The sequence below is a fragment of the Alligator sinensis genome, unplaced genomic scaffold, assembly GCF_000455745.1.
Source record: "Alligator sinensis unplaced genomic scaffold, ASM45574v1 scaffold159_2, whole genome shotgun sequence".
NCBI lineage: Eukaryota > Metazoa > Chordata > Crocodylia > Alligatoridae > Alligator > Alligator sinensis.
Window position 1 is genome coordinate 1513017 of NW_005841992.1, and position 22598 is coordinate 1535614.

A 22598-nucleotide genomic window follows, 5' to 3' on the forward strand; every position below is an offset into this window, starting at 1 on the left:
CTCTGTGGTGGAAAATCTGTCTCTGTGCTACCTGCTCCCTTCCCTGTATACCATATGCCACACACAAAGGCTGTCCCGGCCACTGGTAGCATGCGTGCCACAGGCTGTCCAGCCCATCCTATAACATTCAGTTTAGAGAAATGGCTACCCACCTAATATCTTCTCTATTATAAATATCCAGTAACTTATACCCTTATATTTAAAGTTTAAAATAACGTTACCCTCCTCTCCCCCAACTAAAGACATTTTCTGCTAATGATTTCACAACCAGATATTTAAAAAAAAAAATTTTTTTAAATCAGACATTAGCCAAATTTTTCAAAATTACTTAGCAAGTGTTGATGGCCAGGCCTCCTTGCAATATCAGAAACTTGGCACCCCTTACTCTTCATTTTTGCAAAGTCTTGACCACTACACAAGGGGCGATGCTTACTATAGCAGGAAGCAGTTTTTCTTCAAGTAATGCAATGTATGCCAGTGTGTCAGCTCCTTGTTTTGCAGATAGTTCATAATCAGCATTGTACTTCTGTCAATTAAAACAAACATGAGAATACAGACCACATAAATCCAGGATCACGTGCAACTTTTCGAATAGAAAATATTCACTATAATTCAGAACTGCTGCAAAGTTAAACAGGTAAAATAAGCAGGTATTTTAACAAAATAATTTTAAACCCTGAAGTGGAAGAACAGAAAAATGTAAACCATCTTCTTTCAACTCTCCATCCTGACATATCCCCACTACAACTCTTTTACCCAGTACACATTTTAGGCATCTCTCCAAGAAACAGATAGTGTCCCTGAGCCCAAGATACTTTCTAATCAGCATCCGAATGACAAATGCAATATATTTTACTTAGGTCCTACTAGCTATTACACATCTCCTGCCAGGTACATGCCTTTGCTTCCTGTAATGTCATACACACAGGTTGTTTTAAAAATTGTTTTCAAAGTTAACATTTTAGAAGTGTAAAAGTTATGCATGCACTTAAATTCTAAGCTCCGTGATGCCAAAAATCCAATTCCATTTAAGTGAATTGGCATTTAGATTTACAACCAAGGGAAAAAAAAGAAGAAATGCATGTGTGGGGATACTATAGTATACCACTCCTGGTTTCTCCAGCAAACATAGGAATCTTCTCAAAAAACATAAGGCTGAGCTATATGGATGATTTATGAATATGGATGATTTACATAGAAATTTGCTGCTTTTACAAAAGTAACTTGCAAGCAAGTTACAATTGCAATTTTTTATTCTTTAAAATTCTTGAGAGGTGGGATGTGCAATTTTTGTATTCTTTAGTGCATATAGACTTTAAACATATTGGAAATACTAGCTCTGATCTGCCCCAATTTTGGTGGAAAGTCACCTTAATATTTCAGAGCATAAGGGCTAATAATATCTCGCATAAGGATAGATAAAAGGACACGGTGTTATTCTCCAACAGGGTTCTTTGCTATTGAAACTAAATATATGTTTAAAATGTTGGGTTGTGTTTAGCACAGTGCTTAAAAATCCTTTACCATGCTCAATGGTAGCTCAGGAAGACTAGAGAGGTATATCACCATAGTATGAATTACAAAAAATGGTCACAGGTACATACATGTTTAACAACAGAACAAAAAAAACTCTATAATATTTTCTAAAGCTTTGGCAGTTTCAAAGTAAAATCCTTTTTATTGGAATAATCTAGTTATTAAAAGCTATATAAATGCGATTAATAAAAACAGTAGCATTAGGAAAATGCTAGTCATTGAAATGCTTAATAGACAATTAAAACTAATTTGGTTGGCTTCCTCTATGAAGCTTTTTGTTAGTTTTATTTTTAAACCTTAAATAGGACTAACCTGAAACCCAAGTCCATTCTGCAACCACCATCCACATCCGAGTCACTTCTGAGCAGTTATTAAGAACTACTGCATGCACATAAGGATTTCAGAATTAAAGTTCCATGTTTTCAAAAAAACACATATAGGAATATTGACAGCTAAGTTTAGGGACACCTGTAAATGCATTACAACATAGAGGGAAAATATCTCAGTTGAATTGAATTAAGCACAATGCATCTTTTTAGTATGTTAGAGACCTACCTGTTTTCTCAAGTAGTTTAATATTTTTGCAGGCTGAGCAATAACAGCATCTTCCGATATCAACACTGGTACATCTCCTAAAAGTGCGATTTACACAGTCAACAGAATTCTCACACAAGAATTTTAATCTAATTGGAAATGGATTCTTTACAGGCCCAATCCTGCCAACTTTTATGCGAGTGCTCAACATTCAGGTAAGAACTATTAAAATGGTGTGCATGCATGTGTGCTTACAGCAAAAGAAGCCCATCATGATTAGACTGAAATTAGTGGTATCTGCTGGTTGTTTGGCACTTTTGAAAAAATATCAGGCTGCTATCTGCATGCTTAATGCTAGATACCTATTTGAAAAACCTCAGCTTCTAGACCACCAACTTGTGCAACTTTGCTAACCTGATCTACCTCTTTCCTGCCATGTTCTGCCTTAAAGTAAAGCCAAAATCTCACTTCACTGAGGCTCCACAAAAAGATGCAAGGGTCTGACTATATAGATCAAAGTGCAAGATCAAGGTCAAGGTCAAAGACTAAACTATGAAAAGAACCATCCTATACTGTAAAGGTATATAGTACCTAGCACTATGAGGCCTAGCCTTAGTTGGCTGCTCAGTACTACTGCAATACAAATTAACAGCAACCCTGATCATTAAGTAGTACCAGCTGATTTTTTTTTCAGTGTTTAAAAGAAGCTATAGAACTTACAGTAAACAGACCAAGATAGTTCCTGATGTACACGGTTAAGCCAGAAATACACCAGGGATGAATTTGGCCCTAGGAATTTGAGGGAGCCTAGTTTTACAGAGATATAAGGAATGCATAAACTGATGGTATGGTAGCTGCAAGTGGTGAAGTTGTTTAACATGCAGTGATTCCATTTCAGAGAATGTGCAGAGAGAATAACTTACTGACTGACAAAGCAGAAAAGTATTTAATAGGAGGGTTCAAAATAAGAAACTTCTCCCTGAACATGTTTACATATGCATTAATGTGCTTTAGTTAATATGCATTAATTCTAGTATCGCCACTGTGAGGTACTAGGAAAATTCACATCAGCCTGGCTTAATATACATTAACTAAAGTGCATGCTTTCTAAGTGATGCTTAATGCACATTAAATAAAAGCACTTTTTAGGCAATGCTTAAACGTGCATTAAAATAGGCTAATGCGCATTAAAGTGCACTTGTAGATGTGCCCCCCGTGATCTTATCTCAAACTTGCCTGTTCATTGCATTTTCTGGCATATCCCTTTTCTCATCTATCCTCACGTAAATTCATCACGGTTTTGCCCATTCACACTAATACAACTTATAGCCCTTGATACTTTCACACAGAATTCTAAGCTCCAACCATAACTGTGTTCAATTTAAAGGAACAGTATTGATCTCATGTCTGCTTGAGAGTTCTCTAACTAGCATTTTTACCAAATGCCTCTAATCTTTTTGTGCCAGCGACTTTTAGACACCTTATTGCTGCTTGCCTGCAAGAACCATGTGCAAGCTAACTGAGCTGTAAAACAAAGCACAGTCAGTTTCAGTGTGCTGATGACCATCAGTTCTGTCATCCTTCCCCAGCGATTCTTCAGGACATTTTGTTCATGTCATCTGGACAGCAAGTTACTTTCAAGACTCTCGGTTTCAAACTGGAAACTCATGTACATGCAAGCCTAACACAGGATTTAGATAAGGGATTGAATGGGATGGTTTGGACAGGGCTGACGCTGCCACAGGCAGGAGGCTGGACTAGATGTGGGGCTGGAGGGGACTTTGAGAGGTCACTTCTCTACCCTTCTAACTTTGCAAGCGTGCAACATCCCACTGATATTTACTGAATTGCTGACAGTTGAACCCCCGTACAAAGGTGTGCTCAAAGAACCACCGTCCAGCAAAGTAACCAGGGGTGGGGATTCGTTGAGGAGCGGCTACTCCCTGGGGTCTGTGCACCTGTTGGGCACAACGGTAAGCGAGAGCTAGGCTGGGGCAGGCCATCCGTGAACAAGACAGGACTAAACTGCCCCAGTTTATCTTACCGGGGGGGGGGGTTAGAGCAGGCAGATGGGCAGTTACCAGGCCCAGTTTCTCCAACTCCCTGCCCTCTGCTACCTCGCTGCACTGTGCCCGCGTGTCCGTGGCCTAAGGGCGGGCGGCGCGTGCGGAAAGACCCCGTCCCCCGCGGCGGTACCTTGCGGCGCGCTCCAGGAGTGGTCCACCGCGCTCATCCTCAGCGGCGCCCCCGAGAACCTGGCGTAGGCCTGCAAGGGAACCAGCCGCGGGGTCACCTCCCCTTCATTCCCCACCCCCCTGCCCTCCCCTCCGCGCGTGGACCCGGGGGGCTGAGCCCCCGCCCCGCCGTCACCATGACGATCAAGGACTCGGTGTGCACGGACGGCAGCCCCCAGCCTCCTCCCCAGCAGCTCAGCTCCATGGGCGCCGCCATTGCGCTGCCGCCACCTTCGCCCCCGGAAGTACTCGCTGCGGCGCCACGCCCCTTCCGGCCTCCCTGGCTGTGGCGGCCACGTGTAGCCCTGCCGCCTCGCTGTACTCGGGTATCTTTCGTGCTGTCGGGTTGCAGCTCCTTGTCTGCCTGCCTGCCTGCCTGCCTCTCCCGGCCTGCCTCTCCCGGCCTCCGCCGCCGGCTGGGGAAGGGTGCGCAGCGTGAGCGCCCGCGGGTGTTGGTGCTGGTGCTGGTGCTCCCGGCTGGATGCCTGCTTCGCCCAGGGGCAGGGGCAGCGGGATCTCTGCTTAGGCAGCGCTGTGGGAGTGGGCTGGCTGCTGGCTCGCCAGCACCGCTCTCGCGCCCTCCATAGCACTATGGGTCCCTCTCCTTGGGGGTGGACTTGCTGTCCTGTTCATCCACCTGTCCTTTCTTCTGCCGTTTTGCTCCTCAGGTTCCTCCTCCTCTCTCTCTAGCGTGCTCTTGCACAGGCGTTGTGGCTGTAGCTAAAACGGGCCAGTCAGGTGGGGTGACAGTGACTGGGGGGACTGCTGACGGGTGTGAAAGTGACTGAGAGTGAAGTGCCGGATGCACTGTCGAGATGCTGAGGGAGACTAGATGTCATTCTTTGAATCTGAATACCTAATGTATGTTTAACTATAATGATTGTAGGGTTAATTAAACTGTCTTGGGGCAATTCTTGCCTAGTTTGTTGTGTTTTTTAAACTTAATATATAAACTAGCAAATTTGTGTATGTGCTGATACAGTTGTATTTGACTTTACTTTGATCTTTACACAGACTAAAATAGCACGGGCCCCCTCGCATGCCAGCAAATCTTCTAGCTTTGTTTTGTTTTACAGGATGATGCACTACACCATCAGCGCTCCCCTTTTTAAAATCCTAGATCCACCTGTAATCCCCACCCCCCCCTCTCCCAGTACCCCATCCTGAAGAGCCAACATATCCATTATTGTTAAAGAAGTGACTTGGAACAAAGATGTGTTTAATTCATTGCAGGGCAGAAGACAAAATGGGTTGTAGAACAGGCTTTTGCCAGGATGCAGAGATATTTTGTGTGTCTACCTTGTACTGTGGCCTCTTTCACTCAATCTCTTTACCTTTAAGTCTGTCACCCAGTATATTGTGTATTGTTCTTTGTGTAGAAGTTCAGTGAAGGAATTATTTGAAGTTCAGTGCACAGAAATCATATAAGTGATCATAAGAAGTTCATAAAAGTTCTCCTGGGTAGAAATGAAAGTTCATAAATATGAACTTTTATTTCTGTCCAAGAGAACTTTTACAATCTTTTCTCTGATGCCTGATGAAGGGTGTTTGTGCCCGAAAGCTCGCCTTTAAAGACATTTTTTTGCAAAAATCTTGTTGGTCTAATAAAAGATAGTACCTCTGTCCACAAGCCCTGATTGCTTTTTACTCTAGACCAATACGGCTACAACCTGGATATCTGTAAGAAGTTCTGCACATCTTTCCTCAGATAAAGTACATGATTTGAAAATAAAGGCTCTATCACATTTAGAACCTTGGTAGGTAATTGTTTCATTTATTTGCATGTAAATGAAACGAAAGAATGATTTAAAGTACTACACACTATATCAGTAATCCATTTATGTTTTAAGACAATACTGTATTTTTTGCTAATGAAGGACATTTGCTATAACATCTATTTAAAACAGGTCAACATAGTATTGAAATTTAAATGCTTTTTATTATTGTTTAAAAAAAAATGTTGGGAGCAGGATAAAATGATAGGTTCCACCAAAGATTGGTAATCTTTGTCCCTTGGAACGGATTCAACCCACAGAGCCACTGGATCCAGCCTATAGATGTGGGGCTTCAGCAGCAGGGGGAAGCAGCAGTGGTGAAATGGTCCTAGTAGCTGCCTTCCTCTGACCCAAGCTGGGTCATTCTAGCCTGTGGTCTGAAGAGGTTGCTGAGCTCAGCTGTCTTACACTATTTGGTCAAATATGTGGAAAGGAGGGAGAAGTGAACAAATGAGAAATCAAGTCTGGCATTGCTCCTGGATTAGAGAGGTTAGGTGTAAACATACTGGGAGAGGAGAGTGCATATGTAAAGAATTGTGAAAAATATTAGCAGCTTTGTATAAATTTATATTTAATGTAATGGAGAAAATGGGAGTCAACAGAGGAAAACAAATTAGAGGTGATGTATACGGTCTGAATGAATATCTAGTAAGGTGGGTCTTTGCAGAATCAGTCTGTGCGTAGGTGAGGAGATAGCAAAGTGTCAGCAGAGGAGGTTGCAGTAAAGATGGGAAGTGATAGGCACAAACTGGAAGATAATTTTTGTTCTGTGGGAATAGGAAAAGCAGAGGGTTCTGCAAATTATTGGGAAAATGGTAAGTTGAGGTATAGATGTGTAAAGTTAATTGGTAGACTGGACATTATCACTGGTCCTAAATGGCAAAAGAAGATGGTGGTGTTACTGGTAACAAAGAAAAGAAAAAGAAGTGAGTTTGGGGGGAAAAAAAAACCAGTTTGGTTTGTACTAAAGGTAAATTAAGGATGAGATACCATTGAAGAGAATCAGCAGTCTCAGTGTTGGACAGAAGGGAGGCAGGTCAGGAGTTGCGAGTAATCAATGTAAGAATGGCAGTTTAAACCATGTGAGTAGCTAAGATAATTTTAGACATTTTATAGCCGGAGTGCAGAGACGAATGAAGGAAGATGAAGCTTGTAGGACTCCACCTTGGTGTGGGGAGAAGGAGAAGGATCTACTAAATGAGAGACTAAAGGAGCCATCAGCAAGGTAGGAGGTGAAACAATTGAAGATGGGAGTAGTGGAAGCCAAGGGAGGGCATGAGCTTAAGATTTAGTTTTGAAAGCAGCTGAAAAGTCAGGAAGGCTTAGCAAAAAGTAGAGGTTCAGTCAAAGCCATAAGGGTGTATGGTACCTTCTGGGTCATCAGGTCCAACCTGCATAAATGCAGGAACTTGTCAAAGGAATTTGACTTGGATTATCTTGATATGCTTCTCGGCCTCTTGAAGGCTCAGATCAACTTATTCAGCCACTGTGTTCCTGGTACTAGTCTGAAGACCGACATAAAATAGGTAGGGGCTATGGGGAATAAGCAACCTAATTTTCTGAGAAAATTGTGTTGTTTCCAGGCTGTACATGTCAGCATTCATGAACAGCTTGCACAAAGTATTTAGCATAAGGACCAATACAAATTTTAGGAGCACTGAGCATCTTCAATATAAAATTACCACTTTAAACCAAAAATAAACATACTTCTCTAGGTGTACTCCAGAACTCTATAAGTTTTGAGAGATGATTTAGCAGCTGTTCTTGTATTCACTAACTGCTTTGTCTTTGTAAATTAAAAAAAGCTTGAAAAGTATATAGTGGCATGCTTTTTTAATTGTAAAATGCTGTTTGGGCTAAGTAGAAATGTTTTGGGGAAATTTCCAACACAACTTATGTAAACACTTCATTTGAATAAAGAACTTCATTTTGAGTTTATAATTTTAACTAAAATTAGTTACATTTTGAAATGAAATACGTTGACTTCAGAACTACAAATTTTGATACATTTGTGAAGAGAGATATCTAAAATTAAACTTTGAGATTTTTTTTCTGCTAGATTTTTTTTTAAATTTCATTCCAACCTGTGACAAAAGGACATTCTGAAATGTCTTTGATTTCCATGGAATGGAAATTTGATTTTTTTATTTAAAAATTAAAACGAGTAATGATTTTTAGTTAAAATTAGATTGAAGTAATACACTTCAGTAATACTTAAGAGAACTGAAATACTTACTTGAACTGAAATATTACACCTGCAAATTTAAAAACGTTGAACTGAAGTTCAGTTTTCAACATTTTAAAATTTGCAGGTTTAATATTTTCATCTTTACCCAGAAAGGAAAAATGTCACATCATCCTTCCAACAAAAGACCTGCGTTGACACAACAACCAATGTTCTTGGTTTTTAAATTCTGTACAAATATGACAATAGGGCTGAAACTTAATTCTAAGGTCTGTTACTTTCAGATCTGCATGATTTTTGTTGGGGTGCTGCAAATAAAGTGAGAGCAGAATGTCATAGTTGAACCCTGCCCTACAGATCTGAGAGCAGAATTTTGTCCAAAATTATCAGGAATATGGGAAAGCCAAAGGAAATAGTTATCCCATATGTCTTGCAGAGCACTGTATAATTAACCACACTAATGAACATAGCAAACTATTCCACACTAAGGGCTAAATTATTGTATTTACTTGAATCCAAGGTGAGGTTTTTTCTCCAATCAACGTGGGAGAAAAAAAGTCTCATCTTACATTCAAGTACCCAGCCTGCCCCCACCTGTCTCTGGCCAGATGGCTTGTTTGGTGGGGGAGAGGAGGGTGTGTGGCCAGGGGGAAACCAGGGGCAGGCACAGGCACAGGGGGGAAAGGAGTAGGGGGCATATGGTGGTGGGGAAGGCAGCAAGAGGAAAGGCACAGGCACGGAGGAGGGGGTCTGGCTTCTCGCCTCCTGCTGCTGCTTTCCCTGCCACAGCATGGGGGGGGCAGAAGGGTGAATACCCTTCAATCATTAGATTCTATTAATGGAAAATTATAACTAATTTATACATTTATCTTGTATAGAATCTAATTATGGGGGGGCATCTTAAATTTGAAGTAGTCTTGGATTTGAGTAAATGCAGTATGCTTCTACTTGCACAGGTGTGCTAGGAAAGAAGGGTTAAAGAACCCACCTTCCTCAATCATCCACACAGGGACCAGCTACAGTTTAGCTTCATGTCTATCTGTAGCTCTTAACATGATGCGTATCACCATAGTGTCCCTGGACTGGAGTGTGGTAGGGTCAAACGCAACTGTAGTCTTAACTTCAGGGGCCCCATGGGGGCTGGTTCCGTGCGTGTCTCTAAGTGAAGGCTAAAATGGCAGCACTGAAGGGCCACATCTGTTGAACAGGTATAGTAAGGATCACACTTTACATTGCCCTATGGCCAAATTCATCCCTGTGTACAAGTCAGTGCAGGGATCGGGGCACCATTCCAGGTGGTATTCAAGATCTTTTTCCAGCTGGATGCTTGTGTGAAACTCCTATTAGTGCTAGTGGAAGCTAAACAAGGACACCAAGAAGGCATATATGTCTTGGTTTAAAAAGTTGGGTTAGCATCTGAATTTTTATGCAGGCAAAGCTTTGAAGCCTGTATTTTTGTTTCTATATGTTCCTGGGATAGACCTATAATATAAGCAAACAGCTGTGCTTTAGGGCTGTATTTCACTCTCTTAGTTTTGCAAGTATGTTGAGTTCTGAAAATAACGACCCGTGGAACCTTTCACAAAAAAACAGTGTGTCGTTTGTTGCATGTTAAGAAAGCTGAATTAATCAGTTGGGGTTTTTCCACCCATTAACATGGAATTTGAACAAGATATTGACTTTTCTTTAAAGCAAAACCAACAGTTTTGACAATTTCTCTATATTCTGTATGTTTAGTATTTTGTTGGCTTACATACATTAGGAAAGACAAATATTTTAACAGTTGAGTTGAGACTCTCACACACCCTGTATTAATGATTGCTCTTATGTGCCTGTGAGAAACTGCTTTATAAAATGAGTTATTGGATTTATGGAAGCTTTTAAAAAAAATATGCCACTAACATTTCATAATTTCTACTCAGAATGCTACGCCCCAGTCAGTTCAAGTGGAGCTGAAACTTCAGCGATATACAATAATAAAAAGACAGTAACCAATTTTGCAATAGAAAACAACAGCTCAGAGGCCAGATAACCCCATCCAGATAGCAGATCAACAGTACTTTGTGAAAATCCTTTCAAGAAGTGCATGAGTCTAAAATCCTGTTTAGTCTTTAATGTATTTTAATAATAGTTCTGAAAATAGAAATGAAGCCTGAAAAACAACAATGACCTTTATGTGCACCATCTCAGTACAACTGAGCAGGGATTTAAATTCCTTTTTTTTAATGTATGTTGTGAACTTGCTCTGCACCCTGACATTTAATTATCTAGTGCTTTGTATTTGCTAGGACCGGATTCAGTTTCAGGTCAGCATGTGCAATTCTTATTGCACGCATATAACATGAGAGCAGACTATGACGCTTAGAAATCCACTGCTATGTGCTACCTGGGAAGCAGGATTTGTGAGGAATAGTAAGATCATTTATTGGACCAACTTCATGATTGAAAGATGCAAGCTTTGGGGCACCAAATGCCTTTCCACAAGTCTGCTCTCCTGCTCCCTTCTCTTTGCTGTCTGCAACACTAGTAAAAGACTACATGAAATACAGCTTGTTGCAATAAAGCCTCTTCTTAGTGCACATATCAAGGACCCAAAGCAAAACTGGAACCCATCATGAAAAGATCATTTAAAAATGCTTTTGGCAAGAAAGGAACTTTTCATGAGCTGGCTCTTCCTGATCTGACAAACGAGAAATGGCTGCTGAAGGAGGCCAAAGAAGCTCTGTGGCAAGTAGGTTTGTTAGTTTAGATCAGGGAAACGATGCTATCTCTTGATTCCCTTTTGCGTTTCCTGTCACTTTTGGATACTTGCCTGGCTTTGGTGGTGTGTGCTTCTTATTCCCTCTGCTACACATTCAAAAATTACAGCTGGACAGAAACCAGCTATAGGCACCTGCTACAAGTAGGGTTGCCAGCTGGGTTTGAATCCAGTCCGGGAGGTTTAGAGAATGCCAACGTGCCCGTAACGCACAATGCAAATGTGCCCATATGCTTGTGTATGTCAGTTAAGGTGTGTAGACTTAACGTCAGGAAGGCAAATGCACATTACTATTACATTTAAAAAACCCACTGCACTACAGTATAAAACAAATTCAACATTTAGTATTTATTTTAATGAATGCCCTATCATTTGTCTCCCAGGTGACTCTCAGCACTTTCCTGGAGATTTGTATCCAATTCCTGGAGATGCCGGGGTGATCCTGGAGGGTTGGCAACCCTAGTTACATGTTACATATGTCATGCAATTAACTGGTGACTTGCGCTATATAGACTGACCGCACATGCAAAGAAATTACCCCACAATAATGACCATCCAGCTCTAAAAAGTGCCAGCCAGCTCTAAAGTTAGGGTTTGAATGTGTAACAACTGGAGAGCTGGCTCCTGCCCACCTTTCATTTGAAGGTGTAGCAGGGCCTGTAGAGGTGTTGCACTAGTTTTAGAGCTGAGTGGTCATTTTTACTGGGTGGTGATTTCTTTGCGCGTGCAGCTGCTCTGCATTTATGGCATGGCTGCAGGCACCCCCATGGACAGGTGCAGGGGAGCAGGGGGGGACGTAGGATCTCTGCCCCCGGCTCCTGGGCAAGTGCCTCAGCTCAGGAGAGCTGGAGCTGGAGCGAGGCATCCACTGCCGTTAGTGGATGCTTTTGAGTGAAGTGACGGTAGCTAGACTTGGTGATGTCTATGTGAGTTGAATGTGAAGATGCTATAACAACTGGGCCGCTCAGGGAGGCTAGATGTTGCTCTGCCTCATAGCCGGATCACAGCAAAGCTTAGGCAAGGGCTGCGTGTTCAACAGGGAGCGCTTCAGTGTATGTGCAGGACCCTATGAACAGGCTCCATGCAACTTCGCAGTCTTCATGAATTTAAGTGCATGACTTGGGGCTCCTGTCACGAAGGTTTTTAAGCTGTTTTTTTGTTTTTGCCGAAGTCTCAGGTTAGGTGCTGGATGTGTGTGTCTAGATCTGGCCCTAAGTGCCTGGATTCCCCTCCAGGGAGCTAGTGATTTAAGAGTCAGACACTAAATAGTGTCCAACCTGGAAGCACGCATATTCCCCGGGCCGCCCGCCTCAGCCTCCAGCGCGGAGCTCAGAGTCCTGCTCCTGCTCCGCCCCCGGTCCCAGCAGCGGCGCGCGCCAGGTGGCCCGAGCCGCCCCGCCCCGCACAGCCGCCCGGCGCGCAGCCGGGCCCCCAAGGTAAGCGCCGGGCGGCGGGGGGGCGCTCAGCCCCGAGCACAGCCAGCGAGCGGTGCCTTCTTCGGCTTCATTCGCTGTCCGGGGCCGCCCCGGGTCTGACTGGGCTCTCCCCGCTTCACGCCCCAGCCCAGCAGGCTGGCGTGAGGACAGAAGATGAGCCCGAGGGCTTCCTTTCTTGTGCCCCGAGAGGAATGAAAAGGCGCCAGGTCCAAACGCAGACGAGGTTCTTTGGGTAAATCTGGGGTCTTTTCTGAGAAACCACACTTTAGGTTTGCAAAGCTTCAAGGCAAAGCTGAGCTCAGTCTGTTAGAGCTGGTTGCCACTTGAACCGTGGATGGGGGACGACAAGCAGCTTTACGCAGGTGACTGCTTCGAGGGGTCCAGAAACTGGTCCCTTGTCTTCCTCGTACCAGGTTCGGAATGGCGGACTGGTACCGTTGGGAAACCGGGCTGGTTTAATTCCCTGTAACCTTCACACCTGTGAAGCCACCCCTTTGAATGTTGAGCATCTCCATTCCAACAGAATAACTGCGAGGAGCGCTCTCACTTAGTGGAGTTTCTCCTGAAAACCTAGGGAAGGGGCTGTTTTTAAACGGGGTGCAGGTGTCCTTTTTATGGCATTCCAGTGCTGCTGCTTTTGAGGCCAAAAGGTTGCTTTCTTTGGAAGTTAAGGTTTGAAGCTTTCAAAACAACGCTGGGCGTTCAGCCACCCTTCCAGAATCGCCTGCACTCTCTAAAAAGCTCATCATATCACCTTGGCTTCTTTTTTATTCAGTGCATTTTTTTCAGTATTACTCAGGATGACATGCACTAGAGACAAAGAATGTGGTGGTCATATTCCATAGGCTTAAGTAGTTTTTTGTATTATAAGTAGATGTTCAATGTCCGAGCAAGGAGATTTTGCCGCTTGTTGTATTTCCTACATATACAGCTTTATATTAGAATCTGCCTCTCCACCTTAGATTGAACTTCATGAGCCTTTTAGGATGATTTAGTATTAATGTATACAATGTTTTCTTACTGGATCTTACGTTAGAGTTACAAAAACAGATTTCAGGTCCTACACCAAGACCTGTGTTTGTATTGGATTTTGATACTGAATGTTACCACAAAGGAAAAAGCCCTGAGAGTTCTTTTGGACAGCCCCAACAATTTTATTCTTGGCTTGGAGTCCAAGAAGAAAGTCAAACCAAATGGTCGAGTGTCTGAAGTTTGAATTATAAAGTAACATTGAAAAATATTATCATGTAATTCTGTAAAACATTGGTGTGTCTTTGTCTGGGGTACTGTTTGGTTCTGGTCACTACATCTCACAAGAGAAGAAATAAGAGAAATTCAAGGGTGGATTATAAAAATTGTTGAAGGTGTGGAGAGATTTCCATACGAAGAATGATTGAAAAACAGAACTTGTTCAGTGTAGACAGGAGACAGTAGAAATACAGAAGGTATACCAAATGAAGACAAAATAGAAATTTCTTTATGCGCACAAAATTCTAATATTATAAAGCCTAAGTCTGTCTGCCTGTAACGCTTTATTCATACTCTGATTGGCTGACAAAAACAGCCAATCGGAGTGTTCCACGCATGGGGGAGCACTGCCATAATGGGCAATTGGCTAGTATCCCTGATAAGTATTTTCAAATTTTAAAATAAATGTTTTAATTGTCTGATTAAGTAGAATAACTTCTTGGTTGGGATGAGATTCTTCAGTAATAACTACCAATTCCATTCTTGATATAAAGAGAAGCTAAGATTTACTTTCTCATCTTACAGAAGCAAGAGGATAGTCCATGAATCTAAAAAGTAACACATTTAAAATGAATACCCAAAGTGCATTATAACATAATGCATATATGTCCAATAGAACCAATGTATTGTGCAAGATATTATTAGATCTTAGAATTTACTAGGACTCTGAAAAAGATTAGATGCTTAAATGAATGACGAGCACATCAAAAGTTACGGGGGGTACAGCACAAAATAACCAGCAGGATATAAACCTTCATGCTTCAGGGAGGAAGTTAACCTGTGACTGATGAGAGCTAGGCAGATACTTCTCCTATAGTCAGGGTATTTTGTAATTGTCCACTGCAGATTTTTGTGAATGTTCCTTTGAAGTATATGGAATTGGTCACTCAGAACTAGTTTGATCTGCAAAGCCAATTCCTTTTCCTTCTTTATTCACAGCACAACAGGTGTTTGAAAATGTGCAACTTATGTTAATTTGCTCCTGCAGCTTTTACTTCAAAGCATCATGGTGTACTCCCATTGCTCTCAGGTCGGATGTTTTTTCTAGCAAACTTTGCTCTTCTTGTGTCCTCCCTGCTCCATCTACTCTAACAGTTTCCCTCAAGGGCTTCATTTTTCCAAATGTTCTTCTCTAAGAACTTCACATCCTGTTTTGTCACTCCAAAATGCAAAGCTAGTCTTGACATTTTTGGGCAGGCTTCCAAAATAATGTTTTGCCCCTCTCTAGATGTAACCATCCCTTCTCCAGCATTATCACACTAAATCTGTACAGGTCTATCCTAAATCATTAAAAAGGGCACACTGCAAACTTTCTTAAACTCCATTTGAAAGAAAAAGGAAAATAACATGTGCATGTCTGAGGGTACTCGAGGTCCCTGTGTCCGGCTGAATTGAGACCAGCTGCTGGTTCCTTCCAGTTCCAGCAGTCTGTTTGTTTTAAAATATGTCTTTGCAAGGAAAAGGGCTAAAAGATTGCTTTTCTAAAAATGAAAGCTGCAATGCTTTTACATTTCTTCTCATTTTAACTAATCCAGTGGTTCTCAACTTTTTTAGACTTAAGGCATCCCTGATTAAACTCAAGTCACCCCTTGGAAAATGCAAGCTGTTAGCTTGCACTCATTTTTTGACTATGGAAAAATAACAGAGGGGTCCTTTTGTTGCAAAGAATTCAGAAAGACTAGAAGGAGATTTGAATGTTTTCAACACTAGGTATTCCTATTTGAAATGTCTGGATTTATCTTGTGAATTGTGTAGGTGTTGACATATCTAACAGCACCCTGTATCGCCCTTAAAAGGATCTCTAACACCCTGGTTCAGAATCGCTGATCTAATCAGACTATTAGTTTTATGAAGTCCCCAAACTGGAATCTGCTTATATACATCTGCTAAATAAGTAGAAAGACATATAGGAATATAGAAGCTGGTCCTAGCAAGCAGCTGTAGTTAGCAAATGTATGGCTCATGCCAGGGATGGATTTGGTCACAGCGATGCATCCTCACTGATGGAGATGCATCAAAAATGGATTTGTATTGTACACCAAAGTTTTATATAAAAGAAAATGCAACAGTATTTTGTGATAGTTATTACATGCAAAAGTTTGCTCTATAAAGTAGCAATTTTCATTTCTGTCTGATTCCTTCAAATGTAGGGCAAAATGGAACCACAAGGGAATTATCTAATCTGACCCCTGCACTGAGGCAGGATCAAGTATGCCTCAATTTGGACTGTGTTTGCTTTCATTAGAGCAAATGTAAAAAAGTGCCTCCCATATTTTTTTATTGTGATTTGATTTTTTTTTTTTTTATTTATTGATTTTTTTTTTAGTGGCAGCTGTAGTTGTTCTTGGTTGTAGTTAATAGATCTAAACTGGTGGAGACAAGTCCTCTGGCCCATGTTCCATAGGCACAGAAATCTGGCAGTGGGGAACAGTGACAGTATTAATTGTTGCAGGTCTGGGAAGCCTGCAGCAATTAATGCTCGAACTGCCCCTGCTGCTAAACTTTTGGACCTGTGGGGAGCCCCAGGGTTGGATGACGTGGTCCCACATGACCGGATCTGTCTTAAAGAGTGGCTCTGGACACTGAAGTGTAGACCTGGATGATCCTATCTCAGGCCAGAGTTTAGACTAGATGACCTCTAGAGGTCCCTTTTAGCCCTAATTCTTTATGATTCTATGGCCAGACTATTCTTTATGATTCTATAGCCTGCAATACTTGATCAGGTATGTGGCCATGGACCTGGTGAACGGGGCCAGTCCATAATTGGACCCATGGCACGCAGAGTTGGTTTGCAGGCCAGATCTGGCACATAGGGTCAATCTGTATGCCATATCTGCCCCTTGGACCAGTGACATCCTGCTCATCCAGCAGGCATGTGGGAAAGTTTGAGCACTGCTGATCTAAACTGAAGTAATAGTATTTGGCCAGATAGACCTTGGATAGTGTCAGGGGGCCTTTACGAGGCCAGACAAACATCGGCCTGCCCGCCTGTCTAGGGCAGCCTACTGTGTCTCGCCTGCCATGACTTGTTGCATTAAGCTAGATGTTGAATGTGGGAGACTGCCCAGTAAGTGCCTCGATGCCTCGGGTGTTATACATGGCTCTGACCTTCCCTATACCATATCCCAAGTCTCGCAGATGGTATCCCACGTTGGTAACAGCTCCAGCCCATGGCTGAGCCAAATTCTGCCCCTTGCTGAGCATTCTGCCCTAATACTGTGCCCTTCCCAAGGCCTCAAACACACTGCCCGCTTCTGGGCCTCATTTATACAGCCCCTCACTAGGCCACTCTCAACCTGCCCTACTCTGCACAGCCCTTCAGGTCCCCCTTGGGCCTTACTCTGCATGGCCCTTCAGGCTTTCCTATGCACACTCTGGAGGGCCGCGTGCGGGCCGGCCAGGATGCCCTCACACAGACCCTACTCTACCTGGCCACCGGCCTCATGCCTCTCACAGGACTGAACTCATCTCCTAGCCCCTCTCTGGGCCAAACCCTTATGTTCAAACTCTTGTGGGGATTGGCCCGTGTGCAGCCCTTCAGGTCACCCCTGTATACCTACTCTGCACACCCTCGGTGCAGCCCTTCAGGCCACCTGTGCAAACCCTACTCTACAGACCTCACGCACAGCCCTTCAGGCTGCCACTATGCACCCTACTCTGTGTGACCTCTGTTCATATTTCTGCCCCCTCGCTGGGGCCTCTGGGGTCTTGCACCCTATGGGGCTCAGGTATCCAAAGATGTGCCTAGCCCCTGGAGTTACCCACCAGGTTGTGGGGGCTGGGGCTATAAGGCACCCCATACTTGCCTTTCACTAGGGAGGCAACTGGTGTGGCATTTCCTGGGGACTATCCAGCCATGGGCAGACCCACCACAGATAGTCATCAGTTCTGTGCCCATTTAGGTTCTGTTCCTTCTTTCCTAGCATATTACTTGCATTTTCTGATGTCAATAAATGTTTGAGAGGCAGATGGAATGTGTGCCTGGGCCCTTAAAAATTAGAATATTAGTCCAAGTTTCAATAGGTTTATAAGAAAATGTGGAGGAAACTTCCTCCTGTCCTTATTCTGCTGGGAATGGGATTTGCATTCAAATGGAATAAAGAAGAGAGACACTCCTCTAAAATGACTATCGTTTTGAGACGCACATGGGTCTTCAGTGCACCATGGACTGCCAGGGCATCCTTATTGCATGGGATTCTGAAAGAAGTTGTGTTGTTATCCCTGAATATAGCAAACGATTTGTCCAACAGAATAGTTCAGGTTTGTTAACCAGAGACAAAATCACTTTGAAAAACCAAGCTGATCATCCAAGGTTAGTTTGCTGAGGAAATCCCAGGAGTGTTATGGCAGATGATACCAAGTGGAAGAAGTCCACCACTTCCTGATATACAGAATGCAAGTTTTGTGGGATTAAGGAAGAGCATGCCACACAGTTGTTACCTCTCTCTTGCTTACCCCTATCTCCAACCCTAGGTTCCACCAATGTTTATTTTTGTGTTAGTGGGGTAAAGACTATAGCCCTCAGATCAGGGTCTCAAAATCTGGCCCACAAAATCCTATCATGCAGCCCACAATGTTGCTCATGGGTCTTGGAGTGGACCCACACATGACATACAGTGCATGATGAATTAGTCCTGTATGCTGCATGTAGTGCACAGGGTAGGAGCAGGTATGTGCCTTGTGGCATGTGTGGGACACATCATGCATGCAGAGCACAGGGCTGGTCCAGGTCATGTGCTGCATGTGGTGCCTGAACCAGACTAATACCACATACAGGATCTGGCATGCGGAGCTGGTCTTTGGCCCCAGTCCAGCCCGTGGACTCATCCCATGCCATTCTTCTAGTTCCTGCAGCCTGATGAGTTTCACATCCCCTGCCTTATGTGGTAGAGCTCCAGGAAGGGCATATTGAATATATGATACTGTGGCTAAATGTACAGAATTGCTAAAGGATTACCTAAGTTGGTTTCCTAAATAAATGCATCATTTTTTGTGAAAAGCAGATAGGAAAGATGCAATTTAACATTTTAATTTTATTTGGTTTATTGTAGGGCTGTCAATTAATTGCAGTTAACGTGTGCAATTAATGCGTTAATTGGTTCTTGCGTACATTTTTTTTTAATCACAGTTAATTGCACACTTGGTTTTGAAACCCGTGCCTGGGCTCCACGCCACCACCTCTGGGCCACCCAGCAGGGCAATGGTGGCAGCACAGAGGACCACAGGGCAGCCTGGGCGCGAGCTCTAGGTGGCTGCAACAGGATGGGGTGTACACACAGACAGACGCACAAGAGCAGCTGCAGCCTGCACACTGCGTGTAGAGCAGTTCCATGCCAGTAATTCTGTGGAGAGGGAGGAGAGGGAAGGGGCATGGAGGAGCAGATCAAAACCCCACAGTGAAGGATGGAGTTGGGCAGGGGCAGGGCTGGGGTGAATGGGGCCCTAGGGCCGGGGCAAGTCATGGGATGGAGCTGCAAGAGGCTCACCTAGGGGTGTGGGGGGAACAGCTTCTCACCACTGTATACACCCCTGGGGGAGGCATGGCAGGGCACTTGCCCCCCAATTTGTGCATGGGGCTGAGGCAGGATGCCTGTTGCACATTGCACCCTTCTGCCTTTACCCAGGGACCTGCATGCTGGCTGCGCTGCACCATACATCCCCCTACCCACCCAGCTGCGGGAAGCAAAACCTAGTGTACCCTGGCTCCTGGGGCAAAGACAGCAGGGTGCAGAGCCCCAGTCTGCAGAAGGCAGCCTGCCTCTGCTCTGCGCATGCCCCCTATGCACATGTCCCCTATGCCTTCCCTGGGGGTGCGTTCAGAAGGAGGGAGCCACTCTGACCTGCGCCCCTGCATGAGCCTCCCATGGCTCCATCTCATGACTTTCCCCAGCCCCAGGGCTCCATTCATCCCTGCCCCAGTCCCTCACTGTGGGAGGCCTTGATCTGACCCCCCCTGCCTCTCCCCTTCCACAGACTTACCTTCTGGGCTTTGTCTGTGGCTAGGGACAGACATAACACACAAACTGGTTTAAACCTGTAATAGAACAGATGTTCAATGCACATAAACCAGTTTGAAAATGGTGGAAACTGGTTTGAAATGAACCTGGTTGAGTGTAGTATATCAGACTTAACTGATTTGGGTCAAACCAGTTTATGCAATGTCTGTCCCAGATCTCTTCTTGGTTTAACTTAAACCAGAGTCCCCCAGCATCCCAGATGCTTTGCAGCCCTGGGTGGGCCTCTCTGCTCCATAGCAGAGCTGGCCCTGGTCCTCTGCTCCCTGGCTGGAGCTGCGGCAGAGACTGGGTCTGTAAGGCAGACAGGACAAAGGCCAATGGGACAATGTCCACTTAGGGCTTTTTGGAGCTAAAAGAAGAACTTGAACTAATGAGAGAGGCTTTTGTTTTCTCGATGGGCTGATAAACACTATAAACTCCCTGCCATGTAAGTAAATGTTGTGCAGCTTCCTGCTGGCTCCATCACTGGTCAGGAGCAGTGGGGGTGAGGGTGGAGGAACCCTTCCCTAATCAGAGCATCCCCCCACGCCCTCCTCAGCTCAGCAGTGTGGAAGGGAAGGGAGGGCTGATCTAGTATCCCCCGGCTTCTAGCCTGAGCCACTGTAGGCATGTGCCTGAATTTTCTCAGTCCAGAGGGGATGTCTATATGGTTACAAACTAGTTCAGCCTAGCCAGGTTAAACTAACCTGCAAAGACAGAATCAATTTAGGCTCAGGCTTTTTGAATGCCTGTCCCTAGTCCTCATGTGTGTCTGTGCTTCTGTTTGCCCCTCACTCCCAAGCCACAGACCCACCCCCCACTCCTGACCCACAGTACCCCGCATATGAGGACCCCCCCTGCTTCTCAGGCTCCAAACCCCCACACACACCCACAGCCCCCCATACCTTCACAAATTCCCCCACACACATGCCCCACACTCAGCCCCCAACCATACAAAGCTTTTCTCTGCATAATTTTGAGTTTTGAATTTTTAGCTGTGCGATTTTAAAATCACGATTAATTGCAACTATTTTTTTAATTGTGCAACTAATCACGATCAAAATGTTTTAATAATTTGACATCCCTAGTTTATTGATGAGATTTCCAAGAGTTTGAGTGCCATAGTTTGTTTAGTTTATCAAGAGTCTTTCTTTTTCCACACATTTTTGATTTCTTAAAGAACACTAAATATTAACCAGTAAAGGAAAAGAACAATATTGCATTGACAGAAAAGCATGTCTTTGTTTGGATGCTTCAAGTTGTCTGAGCATTTGAAGATTTTAAAATGTTGAAAAAAGGACAGTCTGATATTTTTGCATTTATAAAGGAAAGTGGGAGACAGTTTGACATATTTAGAAGTGTATAACAAGAGAAAAGGCCTGAGCATTTTTAAGAGTTAACAACATTCAAGCAGATTTCATTGTGCTACCCCTCTCAAGTTTCTTTTAGTCTGTTGTGCCTTGCTTTGATATTAGTACCCTAAAGAGAATGTGAATCCTATTTACACAACACATTGCCATCATGCAGATGCCATCATCATCTACTCTTCTGGAAAGCCAGGCAAGCTGTTTTTATTCATCTCCTCCGCACTTCAGTGGATACCAAAATTTATTCTTGAAGTGATGCTCTGAAATTTGAAGTTATGTGCAAATTTTGACTTGGATCTTGAATTTGATTGGAACATGAGGTGCCTGCATTTACAAGAACAGGAGTGGGTGGAAAATGTGGGAAAGCTTTCTATTAAAGAAATTCACATGACAACATCCTTCCCCATTACATGTCTGGAGAAATTTTAGATTACATACTCCTTGGGTCATTATTATACTATAATTTCACCTACAGTATACTTACTGACTTCCCCAATCCTTTTATTTTACAGTTTTTGATCTTCTTTCATATCCCAATCAGAGACTTGTAAGAAACTTTCTACAACAAGCATTTGCTGATTCTACGTTGAATGAAGTGTACCTGCTCTCAACATTCAAATTGCAACCAAAGAGTACAGCCACCATATTTGGCCTATACTCTTCACTTGAGAATAGCAAGTATTTTGAATTTACAGTGATAGGACGGTTGAACAGAGGTAAGTTATTTTTGGGGAATGGGGAACGCTTATTTTCTTAAGCTATAGTTACTGACATGTCAGGTGTTGGCATTCTGTTTAGTGTTATTTATATCTATCTGTGTGGTGTTCCTACCATTAGTTATCATTTGCTCGTTGGACTTCTCAGGAAGATAAGTGTTGGCAACATCCTGTATCTCCCTTGTAAGCTTCCTTGTACAGTACTGATACTTCTCTGCTACAAGAAGCAGGAGGTACTGCTTTTGTTTGCCGGCCAACCAGTAGGGCAGAATGACTCCCAAAGAAATAAGTAGTTTTCCTTTCTTTTTTTCTCCTTGAGACAATCATTATTTCTTTTTACTAAGGACTTTGGCACCTGCACATGCTGTCTTATGCATAAAAAAGAAGGGCACTTGCTCCATTGATTCAGAAGGTTAGATTTAACTGTGAAAGATAAACATTTCTGTCACGTCACAGAATGCCTCGGGTGATAGAAAGATGTTTGTTCTTCTTTATTGGAATCAGTTAATTAAGGATCAGAGTTATAGACTTGAACAAAATTAGATATCAAACATGATTATCCCTCCCTGCTTTCAAGGCTAAACTTAATGTGGGAATCTGGGATATTGCCCTAGAATTATAAAGTATTGGAACCTGGCAGTCACCTAGAGGTAGATCATCAGCTAGAGTAAACTATCACAACTCCATTATTCTAGCTCACTGAAAGATCTGTAATTTACACCAGATCAGGATCTGACCACAAACCCCACATACAATCAGATCATTTTAGCAGCTGCTCAATTTATTGAGAGATTTCTATCTAGATGTAGGGAA

General features: G+C 43.3%; 2 protein-coding genes and 1 long non-coding RNA gene across 7 annotated transcripts in view; 2 read left to right on the top strand and 1 right to left on the bottom strand.

Annotated features, from left to right (window-relative positions):
- The window catches only part of MTX3 (metaxin 3), a 14892-nt gene extending 10325 nt beyond the window's left edge, over positions 1-4567 (bottom strand). For all 5 annotated transcript variants that reach the window (XR_003093530.1, XR_003093531.1, XM_025201394.1 and 2 more), the window contains exons 1-4: positions 4441-4567; positions 4267-4336; positions 2092-2168; positions 434-526 (exon numbers count right to left, since the gene is read on the bottom strand). Coding sequence is in view for 3 of the 5 variants with exons in the window: in XM_025201394.1 (XP_025057179.1) it covers positions 434-526; positions 2092-2168; positions 4267-4336; positions 4441-4521 (321 nt within the window). In the remaining 2 variants the exon portion in view is untranslated. The remainder of the gene's footprint in view (positions 1-433; positions 527-2091; positions 2169-4266; positions 4337-4440) is intronic.
- LOC112549905 lies at positions 4563-6064 on the top strand. Its single transcript, XR_003093532.1, has 3 exons — positions 4563-4630; positions 4973-5165; positions 5958-6064. It is a non-coding gene; the product is annotated as an uncharacterized LOC112549905 (long non-coding RNA).
- Positions 6065-10878: 4814 nt separating this feature from the next.
- The window catches only part of THBS4 (thrombospondin 4), a 64028-nt gene continuing 52308 nt past the window's right edge, over positions 10879-22598 (top strand). The window contains exons 1-3 of the mRNA XM_025201401.1: positions 10879-10999; positions 12387-12458; positions 21582-21785. Coding sequence (XP_025057186.1) covers positions 10879-10999; positions 12387-12458; positions 21582-21785 — 397 coding nt within the window. The remainder of the gene's footprint in view (positions 11000-12386; positions 12459-21581; positions 21786-22598) is intronic.